General features: G+C 61.4%; 4 protein-coding genes across 22 annotated transcripts in view; 1 reads left to right on the top strand and 3 right to left on the bottom strand.

The window, feature by feature from the left end:
- Positions 1-5,649, top strand: part of ESPN (espin) — a 33,767-nt gene extending 28,118 nt beyond the window's left edge. For 2 of the 4 annotated variants that reach the window (XM_069544795.1, XM_069544794.1), the window contains 3 exons: positions 3,433-3,512; positions 3,605-3,616; positions 4,761-5,649. In XM_069544795.1, the coding sequence (XP_069400896.1) occupies positions 3,433-3,512; positions 3,605-3,616; positions 4,761-4,908 (240 nt within the window). In that variant the 3' untranslated portion in view covers positions 4,909-5,649. Of the gene's footprint in view, positions 1-3,432; positions 3,529-3,604; positions 3,617-4,760 lie in introns of all 4 variants that reach the window. The other 2 variants (XM_069544797.1, XM_069544796.1) reach the window with 1 other exon arrangement.
- Positions 11-5,669, bottom strand: LOC138416087 (uncharacterized). Of its 2 annotated transcripts, none has more exons than XM_069544810.1 (2): positions 5,144-5,669; positions 11-2,241 (listed from the first exon to the last, which is right to left on the bottom strand). In XM_069544810.1, exon 2 carries the CDS (start codon positions 1,415-1,417, stop codon positions 812-814), a length of 606 nt encoding a protein of 201 aa, XP_069400911.1. In that variant the 5' UTR covers positions 1,418-2,241; positions 5,144-5,669; the 3' UTR covers positions 11-811. The 2 variants fall into 2 exon arrangements, with proteins under 2 accessions (XP_069400911.1, XP_069400912.1); XM_069544811.1 differs by having other exon boundaries at positions 5,144-5,473.
- Positions 5,670-5,844: 175 nt separating this feature from the next.
- On the bottom strand, positions 5,845-10,412 carry TNFRSF25 (TNF receptor superfamily member 25). Of its 11 annotated transcripts, none has more exons than XM_069544805.1 (10): positions 10,266-10,412; positions 9,574-9,691; positions 9,246-9,380; positions 8,658-8,825; positions 8,490-8,568; positions 7,701-7,756; positions 7,495-7,602; positions 7,252-7,286; positions 6,612-6,792; positions 5,845-6,436 (listed from the first exon to the last, which is right to left on the bottom strand). In XM_069544805.1, the coding sequence occupies exons 1-10, from the start codon at positions 10,308-10,310 to the stop codon at positions 6,114-6,116; spliced, it is 1,248 nt and encodes a 415-aa protein (XP_069400906.1). In that variant the 5' UTR covers positions 10,311-10,412; the 3' UTR covers positions 5,845-6,113. The 11 variants fall into 11 exon arrangements, with proteins under 11 accessions (XP_069400906.1, XP_069400909.1, XP_069400903.1 ...); XM_069544808.1 differs by having other exon boundaries at positions 7,252-7,307; positions 7,513-7,602; positions 7,694-7,773; positions 8,487-8,568; positions 10,266-10,393; XM_069544802.1 differs by having other exon boundaries at positions 7,252-7,289; positions 7,495-7,614; positions 10,266-10,393.
- Positions 10,413-11,024: 612 nt separating this feature from the next.
- Positions 11,025-18,103, bottom strand: part of PLEKHG5 (pleckstrin homology and RhoGEF domain containing G5) — a 49,622-nt gene continuing 42,543 nt past the window's right edge. For 3 of the 5 annotated variants that reach the window (XM_069544793.1, XM_069544792.1, XM_069544790.1), the window contains 14 exons: positions 17,863-18,078; positions 17,595-17,783; positions 17,167-17,262; positions 16,409-16,459; positions 15,863-16,012; positions 15,390-15,500; positions 15,093-15,242; positions 14,868-15,005; positions 14,585-14,704; positions 13,502-13,634; positions 13,256-13,371; positions 12,977-13,164; positions 11,779-12,549; positions 11,025-11,542 (listed from right to left, as the gene is read on the bottom strand). In XM_069544793.1, the coding sequence (XP_069400894.1) occupies positions 11,533-11,542; positions 11,779-12,549; positions 12,977-13,164; positions 13,256-13,371; positions 13,502-13,634; positions 14,585-14,704; positions 14,868-15,005; positions 15,093-15,242; positions 15,390-15,500; positions 15,863-16,012; positions 16,409-16,459; positions 17,167-17,262; positions 17,595-17,783; positions 17,863-18,078 (2,439 nt within the window). In that variant the 3' untranslated portion in view covers positions 11,025-11,532. Of the gene's footprint in view, positions 11,543-11,684; positions 12,550-12,976; positions 13,165-13,255; positions 13,372-13,501; positions 13,635-14,584; positions 14,705-14,867; positions 15,006-15,092; positions 15,243-15,389; positions 15,501-15,862; positions 16,013-16,408; positions 16,460-17,166; positions 17,263-17,594; positions 17,784-17,862; positions 18,079-18,103 lie in introns of those variants that run through there. The other 2 variants (XM_069544788.1, XM_069544791.1) reach the window with 1 other exon arrangement.

The following is an 18,103-nucleotide window of genomic DNA, read 5'->3' as shown; positions in this document are numbered from 1 at the left end:
AAAACACAGATTTATGTATAGATGCTTCTTTCAAAGTTGCGGCATAGTCATATTTGTATGTGGGAAACATGTTCCTAAGTGGGACTGTACTGGCCAGGATGGATTGGGACGCCTGTGAAGTGATGGCAGCCCTTCCCCCCACCCCGCTGGAAAAGTGTAGAATGAGGAACAGATGAGACTCTAAGAAAGTGCCTAGCGAGCCTAGCTCTATCAATTGTGTTATTCTAGGAGTCAGAGTGGGTGGGAATAGAGTGGAAGCCACAGGTTCTTTAGCAGCCTCTCATTCAGTAGTAAAACCGATGGCATAGACAGGGAGGGCTTGGCTGCAGGGGACTTTGATTGGGGGGGGGGTCATCTGTCTGGAGTGAGGAGTGGCCTCGCTGGGATCTGGCCTCAAGTCGCAGACCTTGGATGGGGAGGGAGAGGACTGCCGTCTGTCGCAGCTACAACGCCTTTTGCATGTTCCTTCGGTGGTGTAATGAGCGACCAAACCAGGTGTGGAGACCCCATCCGCCGGCCCTGCCTCTGCAACAGCGCCCAACGCCCGGCTGTGTGTCTCTGCCAGCGACCAAAGCGGACACTGCCCAGCGCCTGGAGCGGCAGCCTGGGCCGAAGCTTCGTCCCAGCGTAATCGCCCGCCGGCCAGGCGCGGCCCGCCCCTGCAAACGCAGCGCCGCGAAGCCATTACACCACCCAGGACATGCAAATAGCGCCCCCCGGCGACCGTCGCGGGAGCCCGGCCAGAGGGAGACGCGCCCCCCTCCCCTCTCTTGTCTTCCCCGCCTTAGCTGATGGCCGCCAGCTCGTGCTGCTACCCCCGCGAGGGCTGGAGGTACTCCCGAGAGCACAACGCCATCCTCGGGCCCTTCGGGGAACTCATGACCGAGGCCGACATCCTTCGCATCGAGCAGCAAATTGAGAACCTGCAAGTGCTGCACAAGGCGCAGAAGCTGGAGGCGCGCCTGGAGCAGCTGGAGCTGGAGCTGGAGCAGCTGCTGCCCATCTCGGCCGCCCTGTCGGCACCGCGCTTCACCGTCGACCCGCGCCGCATGCACGGCCGCGCCGCCAGCCTGCCCGCCTGGTGCAGCAAGATCTCCGTGCTGCTCAAGAGCATGGCCTCGCTCCTGGCCGCGCTGGGCGGACGGCCAGCACACCCGGCTGAGCTCCTGGCTGCCAACACGGGCCAGCCGCTGCCGCCGCTGACTGACGCCCCCTGGCGGCCAGGCCCGCTCTGCCTGGGCCGCTCGCATTCGCTCAGCTGGTGCCGCGAGGCCGTGGCGCGCGAGATCCTCGAGTGCGGTGTCTCAGTGCGGCACCTCCGCGCCACGTATGAGCGACGCGCCCAGGGCTCGGAGCCCCCGCGCGGCCCGCGCCAGAAGCTGTCGCTGCCTGCCAGCGCGCCGGACCGTGAGCCCATCCTCGAGGAGGACTACGCGGCGGCCAGCTCCAGCGAGCCGAGCGCCGCCGTCGCCGCCACCACCAACGGCCTGCCGGCCGCGGGCGAGTCCGTGGGCGTCCTGGATGCGCCCGAGGCGCCGGGCCGCCAGGCGGCGCTGCCAGGGCCAGAGCAGCTGGCGCGCGGGCCGACGTCCTCCACCGAGCTGCGCGGCGTCCAGGACTACATTGACATGCGCAAGGAGCGCATCGTCTACCTCTTCCTGGAGCACTGGCGCAAGTGGACCTTCCGCGGCCCCGGGCACCACGCCCAGATGCGCCTGCGCAGACTCTTGCCCTGCGTGGTGGCTGCGGGCGCAGCCGCCGACCCCAGCCCCGAGGCCACTGCTGTCTCCCGGCCGCCGGCGGGCGATGGCCCGGACGAGCGGCTGCTGCGCCTGCTGAAGCAGCGGCAGGTGGTGGGCAAGCTGCTGGGCCACTGGCGGAGCCTGCTACGGCAAGTGCCGGCGCGGCAGCCCCGTGGCCGGGCCCTGGCGCACGGCTTGTACTGGCCCGAGCACTTCCTGCCGCCCCTCGACAGCGGCGCGCCCCGGCGCTACGACAGCCTCACGTTGGACCTCTTCATGCTCGGCTACTTCCAGCTGCTCGAAATGGGCCTGAGCCGCGAGGAGCGCAAGTTCCGCCACCTGCTGTGCTACGAGATGTTCGATCGGCTGGGCAGCCACCCGTGGGAGCTCATCCGTCTCTTCCACCGCGTGGTGATCGAGGAAGTGGAGGCCGGCCGGCGCAGCTGGAGCGACGGATTCGAGGACCTCAGACGACAGTTCTTCGAAGACAGCCTGGAGGCTGAACCGGCCAGGGGAGAAGAGGCGGAGAAGGAGCAAAAGGAAGGGACAGATAAGGATGAGAGGGAACCGATGGAAGAGGCCAGTACAGCTCAGGCAGGGAACTGGCCAGAGAGGCAGCCCAAGGCGCCGGCCCCTGCGCGGCTGCCCCCGCCTTCACCCCCGCCCGCGCCTCCCCCAACGTCAGTCCCTCCTAGTTACGAAGACCCCCTGGAGCTGGTGTCTGAGATGGGCGAGTTCAGCAATGAGGACATCTGCCGGTACATCGACCGGAGCTTCTCCTTCTGGAAGGAGAAGGAGGCAGAGCTCTTTGATATCTGAGCCAGAGGATCCGGAATTAACCCTCAAGTGTCTTTACCTGGGCGTGGATGCCTGTCTGATCCCCTCCAGAAGCGGCAGGAAGAAACCAGGACAGGACGAATGGCCTTGGAAAAGCCAGAGTGTCCAGGACCAGGCTGTTTCAGCCTTTAGTGGCCGATTGTGGGGTGTTGGTAGGAATCGGCAGGGCAGAGCACAGGGTCAACCAGGTGTCCCCCTCTTGCTCTGCAGCAATGCCTGGCTCCATGTGGAGCCAGGTGGAAACAGCAGCCCCTGTGAGTGGGGAACTGTGGGTCCCCCTTGGGGCCCTGTGGCTCTCATTTTTCACTGGAGTTCAGAGCGACCTCTTTGGCTGAGGTCAGGGGAGCCACATGTGCAGTGTTTATTTGACGTGTCCAGACTCTTTCTCCTCTGTAACATGCAAGTAATAAAACTCTTTGCTGTAAGCTGTCTGTGTTGGATCCTTCCCACACGGTGTCATTGCAGCCACACAATTGAGCTGGTGTCGCCCCCTCTTTCAGAATAGGATAGGCATGGCCCAGAAGTTCCTTCTCAGTGGCACCAGGAACCAGTGTGAGCCTCTCTGAGCTGGCAGGAACTATGGGGGCCCAAGTATAAGTCTTCCCAGAGATTCTGGGTCATGGGCCTAGAGCCATCTATCCACCCAACCCTGTGGGGAATCTCCTGTGAGGCTCTTCTACTTATGCACTCAGCTCTTGACTCTCTGGCGCCCCCTCTAGGACAGAGGGGCCTGAGTCTTCATCCATTTGCCCTACAGAAGGGTCTCTTCCTACAACTTGTCCCTGACTCAAAGAGGTCCCCTGGGTAGGGGTACTGGCCCCCATCTCCCAGCCCATGCTGTGCTGTGTTGCAGGAGGAGCAGGAGGAGGCCTGGTTGGCCAGCATGCCTGCCTGGAGGCGGGACATCCTGCGGAAGAAGCTAGAAGATGAGAGGTGAGCTTGGAAAGACGTGGGGCTCAGCAAGGTGTCTTGATTGTGTCCCTGAGGTGGTGGTACCAACCAACGCTATCTCTTTTTTCTTCCAGGGAGCAGAAGCGGTGAGTGTGGGGCTGGGCCCAACCTGTGTCCCTTCCCCCTAGCCAGTCCCAGTCCTTTGGCCTCTTCATCTAGGCCTATCGTGAGCATTTCCCCTTGTCACTCAGCCCTGTTTGCACAGCATCTTTGCTCCCAATAATGCCACCAGACATTAGTAACTTATCCACTGCCCCCCAAAGTCTAGCTCTTATGCTGTAATAATCTGTACCCCCAATTACCCAGCCCTCTCCCATTAACCTAGCCTCTCTGCCCTGCAGTTAACCCAGCCTCGGTATCAATAACCTAGAGCATCTGTCCCTCAATTTTTTAACAAAATGTATGCCCCTCAATTCTTTAGTTTCTACCCCTAGTCATCTAGCCAAGTGCTGTCTGATAGAGGTATCATTTGAGCCACAAATTTTCTAGCAGCCACAGTGAAAAAAATAAAGATATGAGTGAACTTAATAGTATATTTTATATAACCCAGTGATAGTAATGATAAAAATTGAGATGTCTTACACTCTTTTTTAAAACTAAGTCTGCAAGATGCAATGAACATTTTGAGCTACAGTGCATCTCAGTCCCAACATTTCAAATGCTCAACAGCCACACATACTTACTCTTAACAGGAACAAAGATGCAGATGAAGCTTAGCCTCATCACCAGCGCAGGTCTAGCCATGTTCTAATAACCTCTTCCCAGTTACGCAGCACCTATCTCCCCAAAATGTGGTCCTTCTGCTGCCCAGCAGCCCTACCCCAGTCCCAGGAACTCAGGTCCTAGCCCCAGTAATTTCATGCCTTCCCCCGAACCACCCCTCCTCATCCTCTGCTGCACTGTGTCTCAGCGCTTGTTTCCAGTAACACCCGGTCAGCAATAACCCAGCCACTGTCTCACTCACCCAACTCCTATGTGTTCAACCCCCACCCCCAGTGACCCCAGTCTGCCCCTAGTCAAGCCCCTCTGTCCCCAGCAATCCCACCCACATGCCTCCTAACCAAATCCCTGTCCCCAATCCCCTTCTGCCCCTACAACCTATGAAACGAGTGCCTCTGTCCTCAGCAACTCCTGCCCTTAGTAACCCACTCCTTGCCACCGCTGACCCCGCGTGGGGCCTGGCCCACCCTCTCACCCTTGCCCGGGGTTCTGCCCCCACCCCATGCCTAGGAAAGAGGAGGAGAGACAGAAGCAAGAGGAGATGCAGCGGGAGAAAGAGCAGTCGGAGAAGCTGCGGACGCTGGGCTACGACGAGAGCAAGCTGGCGCCCTGGCAGCGACAGATCATTTTGAAGAAGGGGGACATCGCTAAGTACTAGACGCAGCCTCTCGAGCTCGGGGGTGCCCCCAAACCCGCCCCGGCCTGCCGGGCCCGGGGCGGAAAGGCTGGGAGCCGCGCCACCCTCCCTTCCCGCGCTGAAACCCTTCCTTGACCCCGACCCCGCCTCCGCATCCCCAGTCCTGGGCGACGCTGGAGCGCGGCCGGCGCCGCCCAGAAAAAGTGCCCAAGCTGTTGACGCAAAAATGATGCTGCTTATTTGCATGCCTACTTACATATATTTGCATGTTCGTTGAATGTCAAAGTGTGCAGAGCTCTTCCCAAGCTCCGTGGGTGATGACTTTGTTTTCCTGCGGGGCGCGCGTCCGGCTGCCGCCCCCTCCCCCGCACCCCGGAACCCACGTCGCTGGCGCATCCTGGGCGGAGGCAGGCCCCGAGCTCGGGGAAGGGGTTTTCCTCCCTTCCTGACCCAGATCGGCGCCCGGCCCAGCCCCGGCCGCATTTCCCATCCCCGCCGAGGGTTTCCTCTCAGTCATGTTTACCAGAAACGGTGAAAACTGCAAACTGCCCGTCGTAGGAACAGGAACGGAGTTGCCGCTCCGGGCGCCCCACCACCCTCAAGCCTGCGCGCCGTCCCCAGCCAGGCCCCGTACCTCCCCGGACCCTTTCACTGCCCTGGTGGAGTGAGCGGAGGACGAGGGACCCTAAAGCTGTGTCTCCCAACTACTGCCTCCCCGATCCCCGCCATCTCGCACCATTAAAGCTCTCTCAGCCGCCCGGGGCCCATGCTCACTCTTACTCGCCGACACCGCGACTTCCTCTCCTCGGGGTAACTGGGCCACGGCTGAGCGGGAGGGGCAGGCTTGAGATGAGGGTTACACTGGCCTTCGCCATGAGTGGCAAGACTTCTGGCCCTTCGGAAACCAAGTCTGGGCCACTTAACACCCCCAGCCGCGCGGAAACACCAAGCTGTAGCTTTTCTTCATAGATTTAATACTGAGGCCTCAACCAAATACAAGCCGAGAAACAGCTGAGCAGCCTCGACGCCCGCCTGATCCTCGTTGGCGCTGCCTCGCCTTAACTGGACCCCTGGGGGCGCTCAAGGGTGAGGCTGGCTGGCGCTGCTACGCAGAGCCGTGCCAGGGGCTTAATAAGTGACATTAAATGTCTACACGCTTAAGTAACCGTACTTAGGGCTTCTGCAAGGGCCACCAAGAGCCCCGAAGTGGCGGGTGGACCCTGGCGTCACGGGCCGCGCTGTAGGCGGCTCCGCAGGTCCTCTGCGCAGCCGTCCAGCCCCATGCGCTCCAGGGCAGCGTAGACGGCGCCCAAGCCCGCGTGCTGCTGCTGGCGCCAGCGCTTGAGCATCTCGTACTGCTGGTCGCGGAAGCGGCCGACCTCCACCTCCACCGCCTCGATCTCCGCCTCGCGCAGCCCGAGTGTGCGCACGAACTCCTTCCAACGCCGCGCGGGCACGGCGTCCATCACGTCGTAGAGCTGCGGACCAGGCTGGAGCGTGGCGGCCGCCGAGCCTGAAGGGGGCGCTGGCGACGGCGGGGGCGGCGGGCCTGCGAGCAGGCCAGAGAAAGTCAATGGAGGGTGCTGGTAGAGGCAAGGGACAGGGGCCAAATAGGGCAGGAAGGTCCTATTAGGGGATATGGGCAAGTGTCTACAGGAAACCACAGCTTATCACCTCAGATTCAGGAGAAGGGGCCAATCTCTCAGGCCACTGAAATCCCTTACCAGGAGCTCTGCTGGGCAGCTGGTCCCAGGACCATGTGGCCTCCAGGCAGGGTGCCTCCTGGGTCTGGGGAGAGCCAGAGGTCCAGCTGTGGCCTACCAACTGGACAGGGCACACCTTCTCACTGCTGCTGGGTGGCACCAGAAGGGCAGGGCCGCTGTCCAGGGGTGAGAGATGGGTAGTCTGGAAGCCAAGAGAGACCACCCCCAGCTCAGCCTTGCTTGCTTAGCAAGGCTCTTGCCCGTGTCAGGGTCTCTGAGCAGGAGTGAGCACCCCTGACTCAGTCAGTAGACAATCTCGCATTCCACCACTTCTGGGCAGCTGTACCCTCTCACTGTGACCCAGGAGAGGAGCCCTGTCCTCTGCCTGGAATGCCCTGCCCCTGCTGCTCTCTCCTTATTCCCCCAACCCTGGCAGAAGCCTCCTGTTCATCCTACTGAACTGAGCACTACTGTTTACCTGTCTGGACCCTGTAGGCTCAAAGCTACTCAGAGATGCTCTCATTCACTGATAACTTGGCATATGTGTTTGTTAGGTCTCTTCAGTGCCTGGGATCCGAGTTATAATAAGGCCTAACCTCTCAGCTCCAGGAGACTTGCTCACGCTCCTCCCAGAACACTAACTAGCTACTGAGAATCTCACCTGTAGGGGGGTCAGGACCTCCACAGCAGTGTCATCTGCTGAAAGACACAGAGAGTCTAATGAGCAATCAGGCAAGGCACTTGAACCTGGGTGTTAGCCCAGCTCCTTCTTGGGTTCCTCTGTACCCCACTCCCATCACTGTCTGCCTCAGTTTACCTACCATAGCCAGGCCCAATGGGCTGTGGGCTACCCATCCTGACCCCAGGCCTCTCAGAATGTGTGTGTGTTCATACATGCACTTACGGGGACCTATGGCCTTGCAAGGATGGCAGCGGCGGTATGTGTAGGTCAGGGTGGCACCAAGCAGGAGTGGGACCACCAGGCCTGCCACGAGAATCTGCACCCAGAACACTGAAAGAGCAGCTGGTGGGTGGCGGGTGGTAGCTATCCCCCGACCTCCCCGTGGCCCATCCCAGCTGTCCCACTGGCATTTCCAGTTCACCACATACTCTGCCTCCAGCCGCAGACAGCCACGCAGGGCTCAGGACAGCTCCCAAGGGTGCTCCTGCAAGGGGAGGGGGAAATGCATGGAGGGTGAGGTACACACCAGGAAGGACTGCTCAGGACCACCCAACATCTTCTCCACCCTGGAGGCCTTCTGAGAGTCTCACTCTACCCAAGAATGTTCCCAAAGTACTGCTGAAATGTCACCAGTGTTCATACAATAGCAACAAACACCGCTTACTGAGCATCTTCCAGACTAGACAGAGGGGCACTAAAATGTCAACTCTGGGATTTGCCTGTTTTGTTCCCTGTTGTTTCCCTAGTACCTGGAACAGTGTCTGGAAATAGTAGATACTCAAGAAACTTGCTGAGCAAATGAGTGACTAATCACCCCTTAACCATAGCCCTGGGGGAGCCTACAAACACCCCCCCATTCAGATGGGGAGCCGACAGATTGAAGAGGTGAAGTAACTTGCTCAAGATGCCTCAAGGAACCAGGGGGAGATCTTGACCCTCAGCCCAAGTTTTGAAACTACATTAATGTGACTCTCTAAGTGACACATCCTATCCTTAACATAGGGCGGGAAGGATTACTAGAGGAAAGTATGACATAAAATAGAGACATGCCCCCTTACTTATCTGACGTAAGGTGAATTCAGATTTCTCTTTACCATTCAAAGTTTGTCTGAAGGGGGGCCCATCTACCATAGAACTGAGTTCCCTCTTCCCTGCCCCTTGACCCCCACTCTGTTCCCAGCCTCCCTTCCCCCAGCCCCGGGCAGCCAGGAAGTTACGTGGGACAGGACACGCAGCTCTTGCCATATTCATAGAAGCCAGGCAGGCAGGTCCCACAGTGGGTGTCTCTGCTAGAACCTATGGTCCAGGAGATGCTGTGGGTCAGGATGGGAGAGGAGGAGGCGGGGATGGGGTAGGGTGTGGGAGCCCAGAATGAGGGTACTCACAAGGTGTCTGTGTGTGCCGGTGCAGGGCCCCGCAGTCTGTGCATGGGCGGCAGCGAAAGGGGGAACCATGCCGGCACTGGCTGACCATGCAGTCCCTGAACCAGCCTGGCCTGCAGCCACAGTGGGTGTCTGCCACTGCTGAGCAGTTCCTCAGGGCCATCTGGGGGGCTGGTGGGAACGGAGGGTTGGGGAGACCAGGGAGAGCAGAGGCTGTCAGAACCAGAGACCCCCACAGAGAAGTGGGACAGGTCCCCTGGAGAATGGAGATGCAGAGACCAGAGACAGGACTGCTCCCAAAGTGAGAGAAGTGTGGGGATCATCACAAACCAGAGGCTGGGGCACAGGGACAGGAAGGTCACAGGATGGGAGGGCACAAAGACATCCTGAGGCAGGACCAGGGTGGAGGCACCAGCATGGCATTGCATGCGGTGGCATGGGGTGGGGTGGGGTGCGGTGGGGTGACATGGGGTGGGCACAGGGGCCTCCTACCCAAAGGCTGGGCTTGAGCCAACCGCTTCCTTCAGAAAGACCCTGGCCAGATGTGTCCTCAAGCACCCCCCCCACCCCCAGCACTAGGCAGCCCCTCACCCAGCTCATCGCAGGCCTGGCAGCGGGCACAGCGGGTCTCGTAGTGGTTTTCCCGGGCCAGAAAGGTGCCCTGTGGACAGGGGAGGCAGGTGGCCGCGCCACAAGGCTTTGTGCAGGGGGCCTTCAGGTAGTGCCCTGTGGAACCCAGTGTGGGGTCAGTCAAGGGGGCTTCCACCTTCCCCTCCCCCCATCTCTGGCTCCACTTTCAGCCTCCCCTCCCCTCATCCCTAGCCTGCCTACCTCCACTCCCTAGCCCCACCTAACCCTCACCTGTCTGCGGTCAGCCCTCACTTCCTCCCATGTCCCTCCCACCCCTTCAGCCCCTCACCTGCTGGACAGCCCTTGCAGCAGCCCAGACGACTCCGATTTGGGAAGCTGTGGCCGCAGTCACACCGAGGGCTGGGGGTGCTGGCCCGGGCACCCAGCAGCAGCAGGAAGAGGAGAGCCTGGGAACAGGGGCTGCTGGCTCCCGGCCTGGCTGCCCAGGCGGGGGCCTCTCTCTGCCCAGTCTCTCCCACCCCAGCGCTTGCCCTCAGAGCAGCCCATTTCTCAGGTTCTTGAGTAGAGGAGGTGCCCATAGGTGGGGAGTGAGACTGACTTCCTTCCCCTGGGTACAGATGGGGCTTGGGAGGAGCTGATTACAGGCTTCCTGCCAGCCCCGCATGTTGCCCTCCACCGGGCAGGAACCAGGCAGCCCCACCCCAACCCGTGCTTGCGGTAAGGTGGGGGACCCTGATTTTTCTCTGCCGGTGTCCCCAGACCCCTCTGGCCCCTGACATGGTGCTTCCTCTCAGGGGAAGGGCCCCGCCCCCGCTGAACCTCTAACTCGGTGGGAAGAGGGACCCAGTCCCCAGGGAAGCCCGATCGAAGACACGCATTCCCCTACCCTCCCATCCACTGTTCCCTTCCTCTGCCGCCCCGCTCTCCCCTCCCCCCGCGTCCCCTTCCTCCGGCGCAGGGACCCAGGCAGGCCCCGGCAAGGCTCAAGGCTCGAGGTCATGCCCCTGCGACCCTACTCACCGCCGCCGCCGCCGCACAGGTCCCGGGCCGCGGCCGCGGCTCCATGGCCCTGGGCGCCACGCTGGGCCCTCGACCTGACCGGGCTTCCCCCGCTCCGCCCGCCGCGGGTGGGGCCCAGCCCGGCGCCCTCAGGCCCGCCCCGCCTGAGAGCCCGCCTCGGGGGTGGGGGCCAGGGCGGGGCTGCTGGGAAGGGAGCCCCCAGCCCTCACCTGAGCTCACCTGAGGCAGCTGGTGGGCAAGGTGCACATAACGAGGGGCCGCATCCAGGTCCCATGCCTGGGTTCTATCTCAACCTAGAGACTACCTCTTCCTAGAGAGGCAATCTCTCCTCTCCGGGTCTCAGAGGCACCCTCAGCCATGAGGGCTTGGGCCAGAAGAACCAAGGTGGGAGGCCCACCCTCCCCACACAGGGCATGACCCTGCCCTGGAAGGCAGTCCAAGGGGCCCCTCTCAGTAGCCTGAGCCCATGGCCCACCCTGGCACCAGCTCAGAGGGGTGGCTTGGGGTAGGGCCCTCCAGGGCCCCATGTGGGGAGGGCACCTAGTGGGGGGCTCTAGTGGTAGACTTCATGGCTGTGGCAGGGGACAGGGCTGACCTTGGGAGTACTGGTCAGGCGATTTCTGCCCCAAGAAGTCCCTTGTGCTCCCAGTCTCGCCCAGGGGTGGCCCACCACAGATGGAGGGGACAGGAGCCCAGGGGAGCACTGAGTGTGCCTGAGTCCAGAAAGGGGGCATTCCAAAAGCAAAGGACTCTTTCCAGTGAAGTATATACAAGTCTTTATAAAAGAATCAAAAGCTCAATAAATATGCAACTTTACACAGAGCCCATCCCAAGGACTGGGAAGTGGGGGAGGGGGCTAAAGGCAGGGGAACTGTTGTCCCATTTGGCGCCAGATGGTGGAGGAGGGAAGGGCTGCCTGGGACCCCAGCCCTGGAGTCCAGCCCAGAGGACTGGAGGTCCTGAATTCAGAGAGCACTGGGTAAAGGACTCTGCCTAGGCTGGGGGTTGGGGGATAGGGAAACAGGCAGGTTAGTGACAGTGGTGACTGTCAGGGGGTCCTGGGCCTGGGCTTCTGCTGAGCCCTCCTCCACTTCCATCTGGTCTGGCAAAGTGCAAATCGGGCCCCCGGGGATGGCGGCGGTGTCCGGCTGGGCACTCTGGCCCATGTGCACATTAAGGCAGCAGCTGGAGCAGGGCCCGGCACACCCCAGGAGGCATGCTGTCTGCTGTCCCTTGGTCAGTGGCACCCTTGGGGGCCTCCCTCTGCTCAGACCTCCCTGCAGTGGAGAGGAGGGAAGAGACAGTTCTTCCTTGGCTGACGGTATTCGGAAGGGCTCTGGCCACCCTCTCAGGCTTCTTCACCGCTGCCCACCGTGCACGTCCTCGCCAGATGCTGGGGCAGGTCCCAGGCTCCCTCTCCCATCCCTGTGCCCAAGTGCCATCTATTCCCAGCCATGACAGTGCCCCCAGCACACTGGGCCACCTGTCCTCCACCCCAGGCCAGGCCACTCACGAGGCAGTGAGGGTGGAGTTAAGCAGCAGGGTAGTCCTGATTCGGTAGAGCTGGGCCAGCGTCAGCTTCCTGTGCTGGGCCGAGATCCCCGGGGGAGGCTCAGACTGGACCCTGGTCGAGGCCCCCGAGGACAGCTCTCTGCTCCTCCTGGTGGGTCCTTCGGGCTCCCCACTTGGGCAGTGGGCTCTACCCTCTAGCTCTGCCAGCTGGGGGCCAGGGCCAGGTGCCCCCTGGCAATACCAGCTGGGCCCAGCTTCCTGACAGGAGCCCTGAGTCCTCGTGCCAGGGACGGTAGCAGCCAAGCAGACTTCTGACAGGCTGCGGCTCGGGGCTGGGGGCGCTCTGCGGGTGGTGGCCCCTGACAGCAGCTGGAGGAGGCTGGCCTCCGATTTGGACTTGAGCAGGTGGGGCAGGCAGGGCAGCAGCTGGACAGGAGTGCGGCGGCGGAGGCGGGGCGAGGGTGGGGGTGACGGGGCTGGTGGTAACTCTGGGGGCCGGGGTGCTGACTCCACCGTGGGAGCTGGGGCCATAAAGTCTTGCAGGGATGTGGGGGAAAGGGTGCCGTAGGCGGAGTCCATGGAGCAGGAGCGGCCATCCACAGGGCCCAGGGGCAGTAGCTCGCTGGTAGGAGTGACAGATGAGGTGGTGGTACTGAGAGAGGTCTCATCTGACTGGGAGCTGAAGGGGTCGCCCCTGAATTCAGGAGAGGACAGCAACTCCCCAGGCTCTACCACCACCATGGCCAGGGTTTCCGTAGAGCCGTCCGAGGCACTGTGGGGGCCAAGAGGGGAGTCAGTCCAGCTAAAGGAAGCCTAGATGGCTGGACACAGAAGTTGAGAGCCTCTGCCCTCCTGAGTCTGAGGCTCAGACTACAAGCAGGCAGCACGTGAGCCCGAAACACAGGTATCAGGAATGGTGTCTGTCATGACCACGGTATCTGCTATCAGATATAGTCTAAGAATCTTCAGCTCAGCTCTGGGCAGCTACCATTAATAGATCAGAGGGGACTCAAGTTGAAATCCATTTGCCATCCCCGCTGGTGGGAGGCAGAGCCCCCCTCCCCATGCCCACTGGGTTCATATCATAAAGCCATGCACAGGGAAAGGGGTCCCGCTGTGTCAGTCGCCTTGGGGTCAGGAATCCTGGGGCAGAGCACCTGCTCTGCTCCAGCTTGCTGGGCGCTCCTGGGCAAACATACCAGTGCTGGGAGTCAAGGCTGTGGCTGCTTTTGCGCAGAATGGTAGGGGAGCTGGCAGCCGAAGTGCTACTCTCCCCACCTTCCTCCTCCTCCTCCTCCTCCTCCTGCTCATCCTCCTCCTCTTCCAGGCTCTGCAGGTGCTGCTGGTTGCCTGGGTGCTCCTGCACACGCAGCTGCTGCAGCTGGTTCTGGAGATGGGGGTGCACAGGGGCCCCACAGCTGGTGAGCAGCAGCCCCCACCAGGCTGCCCTGCCAGGCTGCCCACCACTCTGCTCTCACCTGAGCATTGTAGATGGCATCCACCCAGCCACGGCACAAAGCCTGGCCACTGGCCTGGAACGTGTAGGCCCCCACAGCACTGTGGAACTCGTTCAGGTAGATGAGGAGGAAGGAGCCTGGTTAGGAAGGGCTCGCATCAGTGCTAGCTAGGACCAAGACCCCAGCCCACTGTAGGTCCCGCCCATCACAGCGCCCCCCCACCCCCATCATAGGTCCCACCCAGGAGCTGGGAGCCGGCCAACTCACCTGGGTCCCGAAGCTCCCGGCACACAATCTTGTCCACCACCAGCGGTGGCCTGATGACCTTGGTCCTCTCGGCCTTCTTCACTGGCTTGGTCACCAAGAGCAGGTCAGTGAAGAGAAAGCAGTACACGTCCATCTGGCGATGGCAGGGGGTGGGGGGTAATGCAGGAAGAGCAGGAGGCCAGAGGTCAGGGCCAAGGCAGGCACCCTCCCCCTGTTTGCTTCAACACCCTCCCTTGGGAGCACTGGTGTCAAGTACCTGTCTCCTTCCACCCCCACTGAACTGAGAGTAACATTCAAACGAAGAACAAGATGACTTTCTCTCATCCAGCTACTTACTTGTAACTTATGCCAGTTAAAAGTTTACGTTAAAGAGGGAAAGGAAGGTGGTTTTAAAATCATGATTGGCAGGACTTCCCTGATTAAGAATCCACCTTACACTGCAGAGGACACTGGTACAATCCCTGGTTGGGGAAGATCCCATATGCCACAGAGCAACTAAGCTTGTTCAACTAGGGCTTGTGCTCTGCAGCTAAGAGAAGCCCATGCACCAAAACTAGAGAGGAGTCCTGCAACTAGAGGAAGCTCTCATGCAGCAACGCAGACCCAGCACAGCCAAGTATAAATAAATTACAAAAAAAAATCATGATTTGCAGACTCTGGGTTACACAATGCTTGAAAAATTCATAGCTTCGTAGCAAGACTCTAGGCTATTCCCAGCCTGCTCACAGAATGGGCCCCTCCCTCCCAATAGGAACACACTGTGGCACCAACAGGTGGGCTAGAATGGCACCTGATGGCCAGGATCCGGCTGCTGCATTTGTAAAAAGTAAACTGCAGGCAGAAAGTCATCCCTCAACACAATATTGTAAAGCGATTATCCTTCAATTACAAACAATTTTAAAACAAGAAGAAAAAACAGTCATTCCTCACATAAAGGCACTAGTTCTTAAATTGCCACCCAAGGGACGGGGCAGCTAAGAATCACTGACTAGGGCCCGGGAGGTCCCAAGGAAGGGGTGGTTCAAACCCCACAGGGTAAGGGGGAGGCAAGGGCCCGGAGAGTGGAGAGGTTCCTGGAGTCACCTTGCTGTCCTTCCCCTCTTTCATCCTCAGGCTCCCTTCCAGCAGCAGCTGACGTGTCTCCTCAGGGGAGGCACCAGGGATGGGAGCTGTCAGGTCCAGATGCAGAAATTCCTTCAGGAGCTGGGGGATGGGGTTGGGGGCGGGGCCAAGAGAGGTCAAGGTCTGACCCCTCATCTCAGCTGGGAGACCTCAGATGAGTTTCCCAGTATAGCCCCATCTGCCAGTGTGGCCCTTCCCCGCTCCCGGCAGGGCCAAGGACCCCCACACAGACGGAGGCACCTACCTTGTCCACCTCGTCGTTGCTGCCCTCCACGACCTCGTAGGCGTCGATGCGACTCACCACGGCCGCCAGCCGCTGCCGCTCCTGGCGCTGCCGCATGCACGCGTTCACGTGATGGATGAAGCGCTCCACCGAGCCAATCTAGGGAGGGCGGGCCAGGGCAGTTCAAGGACCGGGTCAGGAGGTGCCGCCAGCCAGAGGGAGGGACCCTGCCCGCGACCCAGTTACCATAGTGACAACGGCCTCCTTGGCGCACGGTTCGTCGGTCTTTCTTAGCACCGACTTGAGCAGCAGAGGGTACTTGGTGAGTCGCTGATGGGGCTTGGCCAGCATGTCGCTCAGCTTCAGCCGCTGGCACTGCTGGTGCTTCTCGGCCCACTGTGGCGGGGAGGCGGAGCGGGACTCAGGGCAAGCCCCGCCCCGGGCCCCCAGGCTGCGCCTACCGCCAGGCCCTCAGGCACCTGCCGCCCAGGGAAGCTGATTGCACAGTGCCCTGGCCCCCCGGCGAGCCCTACCCGCCCTCACCGTGATGTACGCTCGGAAGAGGTCATTGTCGCGCAGCAGGCCGCGCATGTACTCCATGCAGCCCTCCTCCTCCATGCAGTATCGGATGTAGGGCTTGAAGAGGGAGCCGAACTGGCGCGGGGCGGAACAGGCACAGAACCGGTTACCGCGCGCCCCCACCGTGGGAGGGGGCCCCCCGCGCTCGCTCCTCACTTATTGCCTCTCCCCGACCACCAGGGGGCAAACTTATTATCCCCGTTTTCCACACGAGGAAACGGAGCCTCAGCGAAAGCGATCGACCTTGGCCAGGTGGTAGCAAGGGCACACGGTCAGGTGGAGTTTCACACCACGGCGACCGACTCTGAATTCTACGCCTCTTGACCACCAGGGGTCATTTGGTCCACCGGTTGGGAGGGTGCTGGGGTGTTGGGCAGACGGGATTGGCGCCCCAGCCCTGCCTGTGTGTCCCTGCATGTGTCCGACCTGACCCGTACCATCTTAAAGCCTTTGAGGAAATCCCCGGGCTGCAGCAGCGCTCGCGTGCGCCGCGCCTTCTCCAGCACCGGCGCCATCACGCTGCCCCACAGCCCGCGGTGCAGCCGCGCGATCTCCGGGATGTTGCTGAACAGGCGGTCCGCCTCCACCTGGGGGGCGGGGTTGGTGGTGGAGGTGCGCTCGGCCCCGCCCCTATTCCAGACCCCGCCCCTACCCATCCCTCTCCTGCCCTCACTGTCAGCCGCGACCCCAGCCTTCTTCAGCACCATCCCATGTCCACCGCTAAGGGCCGGGCCCCGCCCCTGCCCATCCTCTTCCCCGCTTCTCACTCTACCCGTTAGCCCTGCCTGGAGCTTTCTTCAGCATCATCCCAAGTCCACAATCAGGTGCCAGGCCCTGTCCCTCACCCACTCCACCAGTCAGCCCCACCCCTCACCCACTCCACAAGTCAGCCCCGCCCCTGTCCCGCCCCTCCCTGGCTTTAGCCCCTCCGCACTCCCCGTTACTTCCTGAGACCGCCCCCACCCCGGCCCCCCGCGCGGCACCTCACACAGCAGTCCCGACTCTTGCAGGTTCAGGAGGCAGCACAGGAAAAGCTGTGGGGGCAAGGAGCACTGCGTCTGGAGCCGGGGGCGGGGGGGGGGGGGGGTGGTGTTCCCTGTCCCGATGCCCCACCCAGACTCTAAGGCTCCCTTCACCCCTTCCCCATCCTGGGAGGCCCTGAGGCAGGCAGCCTGGGACAGAAAGGGTTCACCCTTTGAGAAAAGACCCAGTTCATGGCCCAGCTGGGGGTCCCCCTACCCAGGCCCCACCTGGAGAGCCGCTCTGGCACACTGCCCTGGCTGCCACATCTGGAACTCTCTCCTCCAGCTCTGCCCTGGCTCTCTGGTTTCTGCCCAGAGGGTGTCTTCCTTGAGCCCACAAGCCCAGGACAGATGCTCCCCCAGTCAAAGTCCCTACACGGCCCCCCACCCCCAGTGCCTACCCATCCTGTGTGGGCTGCTGGACACCTGGCATACAGCAGGTGTTTGGAAACAGCTGTTGAGTGGATGAGTGAAAGGATGAGGTCTGTGTTACTCAGCTCAAGCCAGCAAACTTGCCCCAAGCCCCCTCCCGATTCCCTGGGGCCCCAGGGAATCACCTCCATGCTGGGGTGTGGCCTGCCCCCACTTTCCTCCCCCTTTGTTGCTTGGCACCTGCTCCTTCTGCAAAGGTCCAAACTCTGCTCAGGGACACCCAGAGGAGGCCAAGGTGGGGGCAGAGGTGGGCAGGGAGGCAGGGTGGCTCTGGGTCCCACACTCACGTTGGTGATCACCCGCAGCTTCTTAATGTATGAGGCCTCCGTGTGCAGGAGCTCCCAGACCGCCTCCTGCTGGTGGCACTGCCGCCGGGTCAGCTTCTGTGGGGAGGGCAGGGTGTCTCCAGGAGCCCCAGGGTGGCCAGATCAGGGGAGCAGGTGGAGTGGTCCTGCACGCAACCTTTTTTTCCCATTTGAGACACAGAGGCCCCCCAAGTTCTGGGCCAGCCAAGTAGTGCACCACACTTTCACCTTGCCTGAGTTCCTCCAAAGCTGGTTAATGACAGCAGCTTGGCAGGGCTGCCCATGGAACATCCTGCCACCCTAGGAAGGGCCCCGTGGAGTGGGGAAGGGCCCCATGGAGTGGGGCAGGGCCGATAATGCCCCCCTTTCCCTGAGAACGGGGGAGGTGTGGGCAGGCGGGCGGCACCCACCTCGTGCCCATCAATTAGCTCCCGCCAGCTGTCCTCCAGCCGAAGTCCGGCGTCATCCTCATCCTCCTCTTCGTCACCTTCTTCCTCCCAGGAGTCATGGTCAAAGCGCAGCCTCCGGGGCAGCCTGGGCAGCCCAAAGAGGCCGTAGGCGTGCAGCTTGCCCTCCAGCTGCTCCATCTTGTCTATCTCCTGAGAGGAGACCCGTGGTCAGGGTCAGGGGTCAGGGGTCAGCCAGCCGCCCTGCCCCAAGGCACCCAGGCCCACATACCCGGCCATAGGCGCTGGTGCTGGGGCCTGAGCTGAAGAAGCCACTGAAGCGACTGGCCGCCCGGTTCTTCCAGCTGTCGCTGCCACTGCTGCTGCTGCTGCTGCCGCTGCTGCTGCTGCTGGGCAGAGAGCAGCTGGAGGGTGTGGGGGGCTCCTGCCCAGGGATGCTTGCCTCCCCTAGGAACTCTGACATGTTCTTGCGTCGGCGACCAGGGGCCTGGCCAGGGAGCAACAGTCAAGAG

This window comes from Ovis canadensis, chromosome 12, assembly GCF_042477335.2.
Source record: "Ovis canadensis isolate MfBH-ARS-UI-01 breed Bighorn chromosome 12, ARS-UI_OviCan_v2, whole genome shotgun sequence".
Taxonomy (NCBI): domain Eukaryota; kingdom Metazoa; phylum Chordata; class Mammalia; order Artiodactyla; family Bovidae; genus Ovis; species Ovis canadensis.
This window is presented reverse-complemented; position numbering and strand designations above follow the sequence as displayed.